At 45.2% G+C, this 16,489-nt stretch overlaps 1 protein-coding gene across 1 annotated transcript in view; it reads left to right on the plus strand.

The window, feature by feature from the left end:
* The window catches only part of IFT140 (intraflagellar transport 140), an 80,505-nt gene extending 65,610 nt beyond the window's left edge, over positions 1-14,895 (plus strand). The window contains exons 18-29 of the mRNA XM_062503452.1: positions 6,166-6,343; positions 8,606-8,796; positions 9,818-9,913; positions 10,258-10,390; positions 10,470-10,613; positions 10,994-11,122; positions 11,334-11,516; positions 12,222-12,428; positions 12,591-12,803; positions 12,883-13,049; positions 13,984-14,125; positions 14,666-14,895. Of these exons, the coding sequence (XP_062359436.1) occupies positions 6,166-6,343; positions 8,606-8,796; positions 9,818-9,913; positions 10,258-10,390; positions 10,470-10,613; positions 10,994-11,122; positions 11,334-11,516; positions 12,222-12,428; positions 12,591-12,803; positions 12,883-13,049; positions 13,984-14,125; positions 14,666-14,866 (1,984 nt within the window). The 3' untranslated portion in view covers positions 14,867-14,895. The remainder of the gene's footprint in view (positions 1-6,165; positions 6,344-8,605; positions 8,797-9,817; positions 9,914-10,257; positions 10,391-10,469; positions 10,614-10,993; positions 11,123-11,333; positions 11,517-12,221; positions 12,429-12,590; positions 12,804-12,882; positions 13,050-13,983; positions 14,126-14,665) is intronic.
* The last annotated feature ends 1,594 nt before the right edge of the window (positions 14,896-16,489 follow it).

The raw sequence follows: 16,489 nt of genomic DNA on the forward strand, positions 1-16,489 counted from the left end.
AGGCTGTCCTTGGACCTGGATGTTTCCAGAGCGCTCTTGCCCGGGCTGGCACGCCAAGCGGCGATTTGCTGTTCCCATCAGCTGCCTCAGCAGCACAGGGACGAGGACAGGGATTCTGCTGGGCTCTGCCCTGCAGTGCTGCCTGGGGCTGTGTCCCCCTGAGCTGAGCCTGGCACAGTTCTTCAGGCTGCACGAGCAAGCGCACGAGTGTAGCATTGCCTTCTGCACACTGAACTGAAGGCACAGCGTCCGGTGAGCACTGAGGAGACCTGGCACAGACCTGGCACTGCCACACCTGAGGGGCTGGCACAGGACTTCACATCCCTGTAATCAATGAATTAGATTAGAAAGTGATTTTATTTTTTACTTTCATATCATTTTACCAGGCAAGAGGCTTTGCCCCTAACCAACTAATCTACCATGACCCAATACACAGAAAGAAACTGGTCTGAAATTTTTTGCAAGGCAACATTTTATTATCAAGACTTGTTCATGTGAGAAGGGGAGGAATTTCCAATAAAGTTGATATGCTCCTATAATTATTTTTCAGCTACTGAAGTTGAATGTACTAACCTGGCTATGAATTCAACCCTCCTCCATGTCCTCTGATAATTTTTATCTTCAAACAAATTAAGCTTTAAGTACTTTGAACATCTTTATCCCTTGAGAGCATCTTTGGTTTCTCTTTTTCCCGGTGATTGGTCATGTTTCTGGACATCTCTGGTTTTAGAACTTCCTGTATAAACACATCAGTGTCTATTTCCTACCATCAGTGACCATCTTTGTATATTTTAAACCCCTTGGATTATTATGATTCCGTGTTTATTATAAGGCAGGGATTCAGCAGCAAAGCAACTGATGTTTATATGCAGATAACTCTGGGAGAAATTTACCATTAGGGAAATGTCACACACCTGCTTCTCCCTCCCCCTGTTTGATTTTTGTGATTTGATGAAGTCTGAGTATGTATTTTCAGCAGGGCCCAAGCTTCCTTCTCATGTAACATTAAAAACAATAGCAATTATATTTTACAAAGGCTGAACAAATCAGTCTAGTAATAGTATCATAAACATTGGAAAAGATCAAGTCCAACCATTGCCCCAGCCACAGACCTACGTCCCCAAGTGCTACATCCACGCAGCTTTTAAATCTTTCCAGTGATGGTCACTCCACCACTGCCCTGGGCAGCTGTGCCAGTGCCTGACTACCCTTTCCATGAAGAAATTTTCCCTAATACCCAATTTAAACAGTATGGGAGTCCTGATCCTTAATAAAAAACTACCTTAGTGAATGCTTCTTTGCTGACATACAGGCAGCAGGATATGCATTTTGCAGCACTCCCTGCATTCTGTGGGCCACAAGGGTTTGTGTCATACAACTCACACGGAGCCATCTCTTGGTGTGGGTTTTACGAAGGATAAGTTTGGAACAAAGCTATGTATTCAATGGGATATTACAGATATATTTTGTAAAGCTGTTTTATCAAATGATCTGTTTCTGCCAGGGAAGAGTTTTTAGGAGTAGCCTCATGAGGTTTCAGTGTTTGGATCATACATGAAAAATGCCTGACTTTTCTTAGACTAGCTCATATAATGTCATTAACGCTATCAAGAGTCTCTGAACTATTACAACATTTCATCTATTACTTAGTTCCTTGTTGTCTTTTAGTCCCATGGAAAGATATAACCAGAATTCCATAAATGCATTTCAAAAGCATCAAACCTAATTTAGCTACATCAGGTAAAACCTAATTTTCTCAACTTCTTAGTTTTCTAGTCTAGTGGAAGGTGTCCCTGCCCATGGCACAGATTTAATTTGTTATATATAATGTGTATCTTACAGGGTCCAGTTCAACAGAATGGGGCCCAAACTGAAAAGAGAAGTTTGTTTTTTTTTTACCCTGATCCTGATCAATGTTCATTTTCCAAATATAGCCCATTAAATAGAGAGAGAAAAGGTTTTTCAGTGAGATGCTTCAGACAAATGAATCTCCAGAACTTCTAAATAAAATTTCATTTATTCCTTTAAACTTTCATGCTAAATAGGCAACGAAAAATAGATGGGAACAGAAGGGTTTGTGAGATCAGACTGTGGATGCTGTCAACACAGTTCCACAGAAAACCAGATGTGAAAGGTCAGATACAAAGCAAGGAAACTTTCATCAAATATGTGGTGCAGTTTGTGTCCACTCTTAAGAGACGTCAACATTTGCTTCCCAAATCCCTGGCACTGTGGATGTGGCCTGGAGTCTGGGAGCACAAGGTGCTGCAGAGGATGGTGTATCCCTGTGCCTGCTGAGGAGCTGCCTTCCTATGGATCTGCTCCCACTGCTGCTGTGCCTGGGCTTCATTAAGTTTCCAGCTTTGGCTGATGCAGTGCAGATGTGGGAGGCTTTCCAGGGGGGATGAGAAGAGGAGGAGAAGAACAGGAAATTACCAGAGTCAGAGTTGCAGGCAGGGAAAAGTATTACTTGGCATTTTTATATGGACAGCAGGGCCAGGCCTGAGAAGGAGAGTTACTGCCTTTTAGGGATGCATGGACAGATTCAGCTTTCTCACTACACTGGCAGCTGTTGGGACATAAACTGTGGTTTTCCCTGAGATTTAATTGAACCTGTTAATGCAGCTCCTGTTCTTTTTCTTTCACCAGACCCACATCCATCTACCCACATTTCTGAGGGGCAGCAAAACTTGCCCTGGTGCTAGAGGTGTGTGCCTGCCAGGGAAGTTGTACATCTCGTGGCTAAGGTTGGTCTTTGTGAAACACAGGGAGAAATGGAAGTGGATTGTGGGTGCTCCCAGGATCCCTTCCCCTTCCCTACCCTTTCCTCTCCATATACCTTATCAGAGCACTGTCCCCTTGTGAAGGATGTGTCTACTGGAAAGAACCAGTCTCTGCTGCAGCTCCATGGGGACCATGGCTGTTGGTCTGCCCAGAGCAGTTCCCATACCCCACTGGGTTTGGTTAGCAGGTACACAGGGCAGAGCAAGGCTGGGTTCCTTAGGTGAAAGAGTCCTTCAGGTGTTTCTGCAGGGCAGAAGCAGGAGAAGGCATGGTCAGAGGAAGTCAGTGGTCTCACCTGCCATGGGTTCTCATGCTGGTGAGCTGCTCTGATCATGTTTCTCAGAATCCTGGAATGGTTTGGGTTGGAAAGGACCTTAACAACCATCTAGTACAAGCTGTCTGCCGTGGGCAGGGACACCTTTCTTTGGGTGTCCCTCATATCTCTTGCTGTGGTTTCTGTGCTGGGTGAGTCCATGCAAGCTAAGCTCTGCTGTGAACACTCCCAAATTCAGTGTCTTTGGTGCAGTTTGAGCCTGTGCTCAGCCCCTACCCAGTCAGGGTGACAGAAGGCAGTGCCTGCCAGAATAAAAACAACTGCAGAGCACATCCACTACAGATGTTTCCCTCACTGCATTTGTTGCTGCCCCCAGTGTAGCCATGGCTCAAGCCTCTCAGGTTCATTTTGCAAGTGGTTTGGAGTGGAGGAAAAAGTGGTGGGATGGCAGAACTCCAGCTCCTGAGGGCAGAGGAACCTGGATGCCCGTGTGGCCCACAGGCAGGTGTGTGGAGGACAAGAGCTCTTAAAGAGAAGTCCTAGGGGCAGCAGCTTCCACCAAACTTTGGCGTTGGCAGGAGTTACTGCCATTCAGGAAAACATAACACAGCTGAGAGATGATGAGTACCATCTCCTAAGTCCTGCTGTGACTCTCTGTACACTGTGATCTTTTAACTTTGTACTTTAAAACACACTGTGTAGTCTGTTTCATCTCAAAAGTTTCCACGCCCTGTAGTCTAAATACGAATCTCATCCACTTGCGTTTGAGCCCATGAACTCTCATCTTCCTGCACGGAGGGAGTTGAGACCTGTCAGAGCTCTGAAAAATAAAGACTTTGATTTCCTTTCAGAAACTCACTGTCAGCTTGACAAAGCCCAGCACAGACTTGTGTTCCTTCACCCAGAGCTGTTGGCAGCTTCTTCTGGCCCACTGCAGAGCGTGGAAAATGAACTTCTCCTCAAGTGCTGTGAAGCACAGCTGTGCCCAGGCACAGCCTTGAGCAGCTTTTCCTAAGGACAGAACTCAACTGGCTGTGTTGGTCAAAGCCAGGTGAACATAATTAACATCATGGTGATCATGTAAATGTTTTTTAAAGGTGTTTTTCCCACTTTTCCCAATTCCAGATAGTGTCTGGAATAACAGAGAAAACTGTTCCAACTTTTCAGAAATAAGGAAGGTCACATCTGCTGACACAAGGCAGCATTTCTGTATTGAATGGTGATGTGTAGAAGGATCTAGCATTATTTTCTATCAGGTCTTTCCAGGTCTGAAACTACCATGCTTTTCTTTTTCCTTTGGCTCCTCAGCTGGAGAGCTTGGACCTGTGGAAGAAGAGCATGAAGAGGTTGTGTTTGAATACCACTCAGTTATAAGAAAGGCAGCACTCGGACATGCATTTTTGTTTTTCTAAATCAGAAACACTTCTGATCTTTCTGAAATTTGTCCCTGATTTATCACTTCTGTTCCTTTTTTTTATTTTCTCTATACTGTTTGTCCTCAGCAAAGTCTGTATCACTTATTTATGTTGATTATTACCTGAAACCTTTATATGAGTTGCACTGCAAGTAAAAGATGCTCTAATTCTAAAGTAAATTATAAAAAGGATTTTTTTCCTGTGCCTTTTCTTAGTGTGTTGAAGAACACATTCTGCTTCCCCTTAAAGTCACTTCCTCCTGTTTGTGCAGGGCTTTCCCACAGCCACTGGAAACAAACAAAAAAACATTTTAATCATAGGAAAACTGGAAGGGGATTTGGTGGTAGGTCATAAAGTGTCATTCTATTCTATTATTTTCTTCTTTCTTTCCCCTGCTTTTAAAATTTAGATCTTTAATTTGTGCTGTGTTGGTGCCTGAGAACTGCACAGACCATACCTCTGCTGAGGGTGACATTGAAAACAAACCTTATTTTGAACGCTTATGGTTTTTATTAGTCAAACATACTGTATGAAATTCTGAAGAGCCTCAAATGTGAATAGAATCTGTGAAGATTTTTGCTTGTCCCACTCTGTCATGATCAGTTCTGTCATGGTTCTTCTGCTGAGCAATTCTGCCAGCCATTCCAGCCAGGAACATGGTCCTCAGCCTGTTCTGCCTTGCCTGGGCAGGGGACTTTCCTGTGTGAACTGCAAGCTCATAGCCCTGAGGAATTCTTGTTCTGAGCATCACAAAGCTTTTTTTTTTTTCCCATTTTATCCATGTTTTAAATTAGAACATGGTTGTTTGGTAATTTTTCTACACATCATTCCCTATTACTGAGTAAAACAATTGAGCTCCCAATAATTGCTCAGTATTTAAACTACTCCAGACTGCAGCAGGAGATTGCCAGTGTGAGGTTAAGACTTTTCTCATCATTTTAATTTTGATTTCTGAACATCAGTGAACACTTGTGACTGTCTATAGGTTGCAGCTACACACATGATAAATGTTGATATATCTGCAAACATAGAATCACAGACTGGTTTGGGTTGGAAGGGACCTTAAAGACCCTCTAGTTCTACCCACCCCTGCTTTGGGCAGGGACACCTCCCAGGTTGCTCCAAGCCTTGTCCAGCCTTGCCTTGGACACTTCCAGGGATCCAGGGGTAGCCACATCTTCTCTGGGCACCTTGTGCCAGGGCCTCCCCACCCTCACAGGAGAGAATTTCTTCCAATCTGAATCTCCCCTATTTCAATTTAAAGCCATTCCCCCCTTGTCCTGTCCCTCCAGGCCCTTGTCCCAACTCCATCTCCAGCTCTTCTGGAGCTCCTTTAGGCACTGGAAGGGGCTCTTAAGTTCTCTTCAGAGCCTTCTCTTCTCCAGGCTGAATATTTCCTGCTCTCTCAGCATGTCTCCAGAGTGGAGGTGTAAATGCTGTTGTTTAGACATTGTTGTAAATCAAATCCCAAAATATTTCCTTAAGGCTGGGGAAAGAACTCAAGGTCAGCTCAAGAACTGACCTTTGTGTGCAAGCCTGCTTCTGTTCCTCTTCAGTCTTCATACAGCTCTGGACTCACTGTCACCCCATTTCCAATGTACTGATAGCTTCCCCTTTCACACTCTCCTCACACCTCACCTGCCTTCCAGATGACACAGTAACAGTTTTGTTGGTCTTTCTCATTTCCTGCAGTGAGGCTGTGTGGGAGAACATGGCTCGCATGTGCGTGAAGACTCAGAGGCTCGATGTTGCCAAAATTTGCCTTGGGCACATGGGTCATGCAAGAGGAGCCAAGGCACTGCGGGAAGCTGAGCAAGAGCCAGAGCAGAAGGCCAGGGTGGCTGTGCTGGCCATCCAGCTGGGCATGCTGGTAAATCCCACAGCCAAGCTGTGAAGAGTTTATATCAGACTCTGAAAGATTACACCGTGAAAGAAACTGCTGACTGAAGGAAACATCATTTAAAGATGGTTTTATGTGGGAAACATTTAACAAAACCTGATTTCTTCCAAGCTTAGTCATTCTAGGTTTCATTGGATTTTAAAAAGCTATATTTTATTATAGTTAAAATGTTTAACTAAATGTTAAATGTTAAAATGTTAAACATGTAAACATGTTTTAAGCTCTGGAGCTCTGATACTTAAGTTCTGATATGGAACACAAGTTCCATTTTGAAATTATTTGTTTCTAGAGTGAAAAGCTAGAGCTGTGTGCTGTGACAGAGTTATAGCTGACCTGAGGTTGTTGATGGAGTTTAGGCAAAATAGACTTTTCCTGTGGGGCTGGAGAGCTCTGGTCAGTCACATTCATTGCCTGTGCTGTCCCAGGTGGCTGCCTAGCCACCCAGATTTCTATCCTGACTTCTCCCACTGTGTGAGCAGGAACTTGGATGGATCCAGCTCAGCCAGAGGACAAGATCTGGCTGTTCCCGAGTTGGTGTGTGGAACAACTGTCCCTGTTTCCTCTATCTGGAGCCCAGCCTGGCAGCAAAAACACCCCAAAGTGGACCTTGTGTCTTGTTCTGACTTCACTCCCCTTGACTACCAATAGAATTGAGATCTAAACTGGGTTTGAGACCAGCATTGTCATATGGATTGAAAATTGACTGGTGCTAGTTGAAGTGGAATTAGTATTCAACTAATTTAATATCTTCAGCAGTGATCCATAAGAAAGCCAGAAATTTTTAGTTTGGAAAACTGTAGGGAGATCCAGGCATATGATCCATCAGAGGGAAAAACTGGGAAAGAATTTATGAAATAACCCAGTCTACAGGAAATACTGCATTAGATGAAAAATAGCAAGGTCCTGTGACAGCAAAAATCAGTTTGGGGCCATGTTTGATGAGATGCTACATCCTGGGGCCTGGATTTGGCAACTCCTGTCTGTATATTCAGGGCAGCTACAATTAGAATGATCACTTCCAGGCTTTAAATATCTCATTACAGAAAAAAAAAAAAATTATGAACTGGAACAGGTTCAGAGAAAATCAGTGCGAATTTCTCAGCTTTTGGAAAGATTTCACAGAAAAGGAAGTCTTGAAAGTGGCCAAATAATTAGAATTTGGCTTGAAAAGGGATTTAGCAATCTATAGTTATTTGGTAAGTATGAGAGAGAGAGAGAGAGAGAGAGAGAGAGAGAGAGAGAGGGAGAGAGACAGACAGAGAATAACTCTTCTGAATTAAAGGTAAGGAAAAAAGGAAAATTCAAACGAAATGTTTGTAAAGGCTTCCTGGCAGAGAAAGCTCTGAGGCTGAAAAGTGTCAGTGCTTCTTCTCTTGGATATTTAAATCTGTTTGGAGACATGGAAGGGAACTACAGCGAAACAAATGCAGTTCTGCTTTTTTCCATCTCTTACAGAATCCTAGGGCAGGCATCTTCCTTTTCCACTTTCTGTGCTTTTTAAAATTTGAAACAATAAGAGACAGACAGCATTTTTCTGTCTTGGACAGATAATCTCAATTTACTAAATATAGTATTCAGCTGGACAGCAGTTGGGTGGAGCAGGAAAATGCTCCTTCCATGGGAGTTAGTACCTCTCAGAGAATGAAAATAATAGTTCCAAATTTGCTTGCCCTTGCGTCAGCATTGGCAAAATTCTCCTGTTCTAATTCTGTAATAAATTATTAACATTTATTCCTAGGAATGGAGCTCAGTTTCCACGAACAGCATTGCTGCCTCTGAGACCTGCTGGGAGGTCACAGGGGTTCCTGGCTTGCAGCACCTTAACTGTCAAACCCTGACTGCCAGGATCTCCTAAGCCTCACCCCTGGGTGGGCAGCATGGTTGGAAGCTGTACCCCCACCTAAGCACGTCTCCATTTTTGGTGATTCACACTCCTGATGACAGCATTTGATCATTTTTTTACTTATTTGTGTCATTCCCCTCCCTCCCAGTCAATCCTGTACAATGAATGTCAGGATCTGAGTGCTTTCCTTATTTTTACATCTTGTTTCCCAATAGCATGCTATCCCAGGCCACACATATTTAGTTGGTTAAACCCTCTGCTTGAATGACTGTTGCTTTAATTGCACTGCAATGCCCTGCACTAATAAACTGCTCCAAGGTGCAGTGCCTGGTGTGACTGACATACAGCATGGTCAGGGCTGATGGGGATTTTGGGTGTTCCTCTCCCAGGAGGATGCAGAGAGGCTGTACAAGGCTTGCAAACGCTATGACCTCTTGAACAAGTTCTACCAGGCCTCCAACCAGTGGCAGAAAGCCATGGAAACGGCTGAGGCTCATGACCGGGTTCATCTGCGCACCACCCACTACAACTACGCAAAGCACCTGGAGGCAACCGGGCAGCAGAGCCTGGCACTTACCCAGTAAGCACCAGTTGGGTGTACCCGGGGGACTGGGAGCCTCTTCCTCCTGTGGACATGGGTGAAGGAGAATGTATGATGATGACCAGTAAGAAATAATTAAAGTCTTTCCCTTTTTCTGGTGCCTTCTATCTCACAAAGTGAAAGCATTCCCAGTGAAATTTCCAAGCACCTCCCCATGCAAATAATGTGTACTGTCTAAAAGGTCAATAGTCTGTCAGGGCCAGTAGTTACACCCCACTCATATCCAGTCCAGTGTTTTTCTCTGGAAGACCAATGCCATCTTTTCCTTCCATTTCCATGACAAAACAAATTATTTGCTTCTACCAAGAGTTCCAGACACAACTGCTGGAGCAGAATTTAGTTTGACTTGGTTGCTTCTGGTGCCTGATCCTCTCCTGTGACTGCTGAGTCCCGTGAGAAGTTAGGGAAGGGTATTTTTGATGTCTTACATTTCTTGATTGAGATCTTGTTTTTATATGAGTTTTCCAATATGAAAGTTCCCATCATCATCATCCAATAAGGTCAGTTCTGTTCAGAATCAAAGCAGAGCTCTGCTGTGCTCAGGCAGACCCACTGATGGCCATGGTGGGCAGTGGGGTTACGAGAGGTTAGTGTTGGGCTAAGGGCAGTGACCTCCCAGCAGTGGCAGAGGCTGATGTTGCAGTGGGTGGTATAATGTGGAGCCTGGGGCATTTGTGACCTGTCCAACCAGGTGTACTTGATGCTTGGGGAACTTCATGGAATACTACTTTGGGTCATCACTGGCACTTTTAAAGTATTTCCTGTGCTGTGAAGATCACACCTCCCTCATTCCAAGTGCTTGGCAGTACCTCTGAACTTTTTAATTTTTGATGGTGCTGGTGGACTGCAACTGGTCTTACAGTAAACTTAGGCAGCTAAAATAGTTGTTGCCAGTGTTGTCAGTTGATGGCTGGCAAACAGGATTAAATGGATATTTTACATATAGAGAACTAATAAGGAGGCTGTCATTTCATGTCTAATATGTTCTTCTTCTCTACAGCTATGAAAAGTCAGACACACACAGGTTCGAGGTACCTCGAATGCTCTCTGAAGACTTACAAACCCTGGAGGACTACATCAACAAGATGAAAGACAAGTCAGTGCTATGCTTGTTCCTTCTGCATGGGGCTGTCAGGTCTGACATACAATTTGTGATGAGAGTGAGGATGAGAGAGTGTGAAATCCTCAGTCTCATTCAACCCCTGCCTTATCCACCATGAGCCTCCAACAGCTTTTCAGGTTTATGCTGCACTTGCTCAAGAACTGCCATATGGTTATCCAGGCTGAATTCTTGTATAATGCACTTGGGAGTGTCACACTTGGGTTGGAGTAAAGTATGTGTTCTAAAAAGTGTGTTCAGTCTTCAGTTCAAGCTCTCAGGGAGTGAAAAACAGCACCAGGAAGTTCTTGTTGCTGCTGTTAATACTGTTGCTTTTTCAGGAGCCTGTGGAAGTGGTGGGCACAGTATTTGGAGAGCCAGTCAGACATGGAATCTGCATTAAAATACTATGCACTGGCTCAGGATTATTTTTCCCTAGTCCGTGTCCACTGCTTTCAAGGCAACATTCAGAAGGTAAGGCAGCCTGCTTCCAGAGTTCTCATTCCTGGGAGGAGCACAGACATGAAGTAAAGCTGTACAATTCCCTCTGCAGGCTGCTGAAATAGCAAACGAAACAGGGAATGGGGCAGCCTCCTATCACCTGGCACGGCAGTACGAGAGTGAGGACAACATCAAGCAGGCCGTGCACTTCTACAGCCGGGCCCAGGCATTCAACAATGCCATCCGCTTGTGCAAGGTACAGCGTGCCCACAGCAGCACATGCTTCTGCCCTTCGGTGCTACAAGGGGTTTGTGCCCCTTCTGTCCCATAATACACTGCCTGTTCTTGGACAGCCCATGATGTAGCTGCTCCTGGTTTCTGCTGACCTCTTCTACCAAAGGTGGATCAATAAAGGCTCAATGGTTTGGAAATGTATTTTCTTAAACAGCTCATCAGAAACTCCTTGAAAGAAATAATCATAATCAAAGCTAAAAATCACTTGGGTTGTAGAGCTTTTACACAGACAGGAGAGAGAGTTTAATACTATGTGGCAGGATAAAGCCACAGGCTTGACAGAAATTTGAATTACGAAATTTGTGTGTGCACACCCAGAGCCAAACCTTTGCTTTTGAACAGGCGAATAATTTAGATGATCAGCTGATGAACCTGGCTCTCCTGAGCTCACCAGAAGACATGATAGAGGCAGCCTGCTATTATGAGGAAAAGGGGGATCAAATGGACAGAGCTGTTATGTTATACCACAAGGTAAATGTTTTTTACTAAAAACTCCCAAAATTTACACTGAAGCAGTTCCTACAGCAGAGGAATGTTAAATCAGCTGTGGTGCTTACCAGGTCCTGTTTATTAGTCATTTCTTCATGGTGAGTAATGCTTTATTAAGCCAGTCCAGGGCATCCTGTGAACTGGCTCTACAGTGCTCATTCTAGTCTTTTAAGCTTCATTCCTAATTTTGCAGGCAGGACACTTCTCCAAAGCCCTGGAGCTGGCCTTTGCCACGCAGCAGTTTGGGGCCCTGCAGCTCATTGCTGAGGACCTGGATGAGAAGTCTGACCCAGCCCTGCTCGCCCGTTGCTCCAGGTTCTTCATTGAACATGCACATTATGAGAAGGCAATGGAGCTGCTGCTCACGGCCAAGAAGGTGAGCTGAACTGTCTGGTCCCCTGTGCACAGGGAGAGGAGCACAACAGGTGTGTACCTGCACACAGCCATTCATCTGTGCAGATAAACATATAAGAGACACTTGTAAAGTTTCAAGATTCTTCTTAAGCCAGTGATTCAGGGGCACTGGCAGCTCAGTCTTCCCAAAATGCTGGGTACCAGACCAGTCCTGTGCTCACTCCTCTTTAACCAGCTCCTACTGCTGGCTTTTTTCCACATTTTGCAAGGGTACTATAGGCCTTTTCTGGACTACCAGCTTTTGTATAACCTACTCAGAATTTATTCCAATATAGAAAGTACCAAAATATTTAACAGAATCTTTCAATTTATTTGTATTTGTTGAAAATGTTATTATTGATCATGGCTAACAAACCTGACTTTTATGTCTCTGGAACTCTCAGAAATCAGATCAGAAACGTCTCAGAGATGATCAGAGCCAAAATGGCTGAATCTTTAGTGCCATACTTGTGTGAGAGCAATGCTGTCGTGGAAGAACAAACATATTCTTCTTAGTGTGTGCCTGATCAGGGGCTGATGTTGAGACATGTAACGACATCCCAGTGTTCCAGACAGAGCATCCTCAGCTGCTTGTGTTTGTAGCTGAATTCTGTAGGTTACACCACAAGCAAACGTGACGTATCATGGTAGTGTTTGCAACCTATCATTGCTCTCTTGCTCCCATCAGTACCATGAAGCTCTGCAGCTTTGCCTGGAGCAGAACCTGACCATCACAGAGGAGCTGGCCGAGAGGATGACAGTCTCCAAGGAGTCCCAGGATCTCTCTGAGGAGTCCCGGAGGGAGCTACTGGAGCAAATTGGCAACTGCTGCATGAGACAAGGCAACTACCACATGGCCACCAAGAAATACACGCAAGCAGGAAACAAGTTAAAGGTCAGCCTGGATAGCCTCAAAACAAAGGTGTTTTGAAAAGTAAACCTTGAAGCAGACTTCCTACAGTAATTACGCAGATGAAACTTCTGAGCCATCTTGATGGTGATTTTGTATTCACAATATTTTTCCTCTCTCCCTCTGTGCCACTCTTTCCCTTGCCAGGCTATGAGGGCATTGCTGAAATCTGGAGATACTGAGAAAATTATCTTCTTTGCGGGAGTTTCCAGACAGAGAGAAATTTATATAATGGCAGCCAACTACCTGCAGTCACTGGATTGGCATAAGGACGCAAAGATTATTGCGAGTATCATCAGCTTCTACACCAAAGGAGGGGCCCTTGACCTCCTGGCAGGTTTCTATGATGCATGTGCTCAGGTACTGCCCTTTCTGTGACCATTGAAGGTGTTTGGTTTATTGGCTCTGGAGCAAGACCCACTCCTTTCTCCTTTTGCAGGTAGAAATCGATGAGTATCAGAACTATGAAAAAGCCCACAGAGCACTGACAGAAGCATACAAGTGCCTTTCCAAAGCAAAGGCCAGAAGCCCTGTGGAAAAGGAAAGCAAACTTGGCCACCTGCAGAGCAGGATGAATCTTATGAAGAAGTTCATCCATGCTCAGAGGTGAGCTGCAGCATGGAAAGCACAGAAACTAAGTGACAGAAATATCATATCAGAACAGAAGTTGTAACAGTGCCTAAAATTTAATAAATAATTTGCATTTTGCTGGAAATAGGTACATTTTTCTAGCAGGGAAATAATATGATTTTTTAAAGTGCATTTAAAATGTTGCATTAAAGATGGAAAGGCAACCTAAAAGAGAAGGATATAGACCAAGAGAGGAGTAAACAGAAAGGTGATTATCATAAAATCACAGAATCATACACTGGTTTGGGTGGGAAAAGACCTTAAAGACCATCTTGTTTCAAAAACCTGCCATGTCCAGGGACACCTCCCACTATCCCAGGCTGCTCCAAGCCCTGTCCAACCTGGCCTTGGACACTGCCAGGGATCGGTCACAGCTTCTCTGGGCACCCTGTGCTAGGGCTTCACCACCCTCCCAAGGGAACAATTCCTTCCCAATATCCCATCCATCCATGCCCTGTGGCAGTGGGGAAGCCATTCCCTGTGTCCTGTCCCTCCATCCCTTGTCTCCAGTCCCTCTCCAGCTCTCCTGGAGCCCCTTTAGGTCCTAGAAGGGGCTCTGAGGTATCCCTGGAGTCTTCTCCAGGTGAACATCCTCAGCTCTCCTGGCCTGGCTCCAGACGGGCTCCAGCCCTTGGAGCATCTTCATGGCCTCCTTGGGACTTGCTCCAGCAGCTCCATATCCTGCCTGTGCTGGGACCCCAGGGTGCAGGAAGCTCTGCAGGTGGGGGGGAGGGTCTTGTCTGAGCAGGGCAGAGGGGAAGAATCTCCTCCCTCGCTCCCAAATCAGCCCCACGACAATGGGGGTTTCTGGGTTTTGTTTGGGCTTCTGTCATAAAATCTCTCCCGTCCTTGGCCAGATAAGCCGAATGCTCTCCCTGGGATGTGACACTTCCCTTTTGCCCTTTCCTAGAGTTTACCCTGAAGACACTGGAGAAGCAGTCAGGCAGTGTGAACTGCTCCTGGCTGAACAGGACTTTGACAATGCCATCCGGCATGGTGATGTACTGGGATTTTTGGTTCAGCATTATACACAAGTGGAGGAATTCCATACAGTAAGTGAAGCCTTAATTCTTCTAACCTACAGAACCCATATTGTCCACCTGTGCAGCTTAGTGGAACGTGGCTCTCACACAGGAAGATGTTCCACAATAGGAGCTTAAAGGCGCAGAAGGGTGAGGGACAGCTCAGGAACTTTATAATATTTTTCATTCTATGGGAGGAGAAAAGGAAACCTCACAGGACACGGAGCATAAATGGTGGTAGAATCTTAAGCATTTCCAGTGATTCAATGAGAACAGAGGGTCTGTCTGGGTGCGTGCCTCAGCAATGGCACCACACTGCATTTGCCACCTGGCCAGAGAAGAAAACTGTAAAATGGCAGTTATTTGAGGAAATAGTGAATCACTCCTTCAGGGCACACACCCCCTGGACAGGTCCAGTGCCTGCTGCTCTGATGAAACATGAGGGTGCCAAGTGCGAGTTCCTCCAGCTGTGCTCATGAATTTCACTTTTAATGTGCCAAGCACAAGAAATGGTTTACTGGGGCCCCTGTAGCAGTGCACCCTCTGACACTGATCTCTGCATTCCTTTAGGCTTATCACTACCTGGAAGAGATGCAGAAAAGAATTCCAGCCTCGAAACTGAGCTACTATGTGTCCCCACAGACCATGGAGGCCGTGCACCGAGGAGCTGGTGTTCCCATGAGCCAAGCCCTGGCCCCAGCATACACTGGCCACAGCAGCACAGACAATAGGGACGAGGAAGAAGTGGCTGATGAAGTAGAGGACCCCTGACAATGAGTACTTACCAAATGCAAAGCTGACTTTATTGCCAGCTCATTTATTTAGGGGGCCTAGATTAGTCACATGCTGTTGCCACACAGCTTTTTGGTTATTACCAAGAAATTTATTTTTCCTGCTTGACTGTACAAGCAACAGTGTTAGAGTTAATATGTTCTCTCAAGCACAGCATACAGTGATTCATATGTACATCCTGTTATACTGGCTTTAGTATTTTAATAAATTTGAGGCAGAAAAAAACCAGTAAGAACTGCATATTATATCTTCACTTTTTTTTCTCAGTACAGAAGAGCTGAATAACTGAGGTGGAAACATTGAGTTGCCTTCCAAGTACAACTCCAATCTGCTAAAGTGCTCATCTGTGTTTCCCTAGAAGTGAGACCTTCTGAAAATAATCTCCATCCCATTTGGGATGGGTTAGGGTTAGGTTACCCACTCCTGCAGGCTGAGGGCAGTTTCCCAAACAAAATCTTCTGTGTTTAAATACATCAGAGGATCATGTGGGGCAGAGCAACCACTTACAGACATCCGGGATAAATCTCAGAGTCACAGAATGCCTGGGTTAAAAGGGAACCTGGATGCCCCCTGGTCCAACCCCTGCTCAAGCTGGGTCACTCTGAGCGAGTGAAGCTTCTTTCTTAATTTGAAGCTCCTTCTCCAAACACCAGTTACATCAAGCCACTCTGTACTCGCCAGATTTTTGGAGGCAAATTTCTTCCCTGGCACAAGCAGGACTGAGAGAAGTGAAGTTCAACGTAACAACCAAGGTTCTGCTCACCTCTTTGCCTGTCACCCTGTCCCACCAAGGGGTATCAGGTCACTCATGTTTCTTACCAGCCAGCCCTTACACTTAAAATGATTTTTCTTTTTCATGTTTTGTGACTTGCTTCAAAACTTGGGGTGAACATGGAAATTTCTGAATTGCTTTCAGGTAAGAAAGGTTGGGGAGATTTTAAGGTTGAAATCTGAACATTATTTATTCTTTAGTAGAAACTTACTTCTGTACTAAGATTATACGAAAAGAATTTCCTGGCCTATTCCTTCCTAACCACAGCGCAGCTCTAGCTCAGGCCTTTAAAGTCTAGCACACTTCGAGCACTTCAGTGTAGATATCCCGTGCTTGTATCCCATCAGCAGTGCCATTCCTTCCACCATGCCACCCCTTCCAGCAGCAGACAAACAGCTGCTCCCCCAAACTCCAGCTGCACGGGGACATGGGAGCCTCCATAAGGGACAGGTCATAGTGGCAAGTGGCCCTCCCCAGCCCTCCTGTTATTTTGACAAGAAGGCTCTGTGAGATCTTCCCTGTATTTTTAGCAGAGTGCTCAGACGTGCCAAGGTTATAAATAGCTGGGGTGGGGGCTGGGGGCGCGTGAGGATGGCAGCATTCGCCTGCTTTCCTGCATCTGTACACGCTGTACCGGATACCCAGAGCTCACTCAATTGGCCTCCACTACAAAGTCCAGATGTCAAGTCAGGCTCGCAGGCTTACAGCTCAGCACCCTCCCCCCTCTTCCTCTCTCCTCCAGCCAGGTGACTGCTGAAAAGGGCCCAGCAGTGCCTGAATACATTCAGCTGCCAAAGAGCACAAGGTAAAGGTCATATCTGTTACCCTTC

Source organism: Cinclus cinclus, chromosome 16, assembly GCF_963662255.1.
Source record: "Cinclus cinclus chromosome 16, bCinCin1.1, whole genome shotgun sequence".
In the NCBI taxonomy this organism is placed as follows: Eukaryota; Metazoa; Chordata; class Aves; order Passeriformes; family Cinclidae; genus Cinclus; species Cinclus cinclus.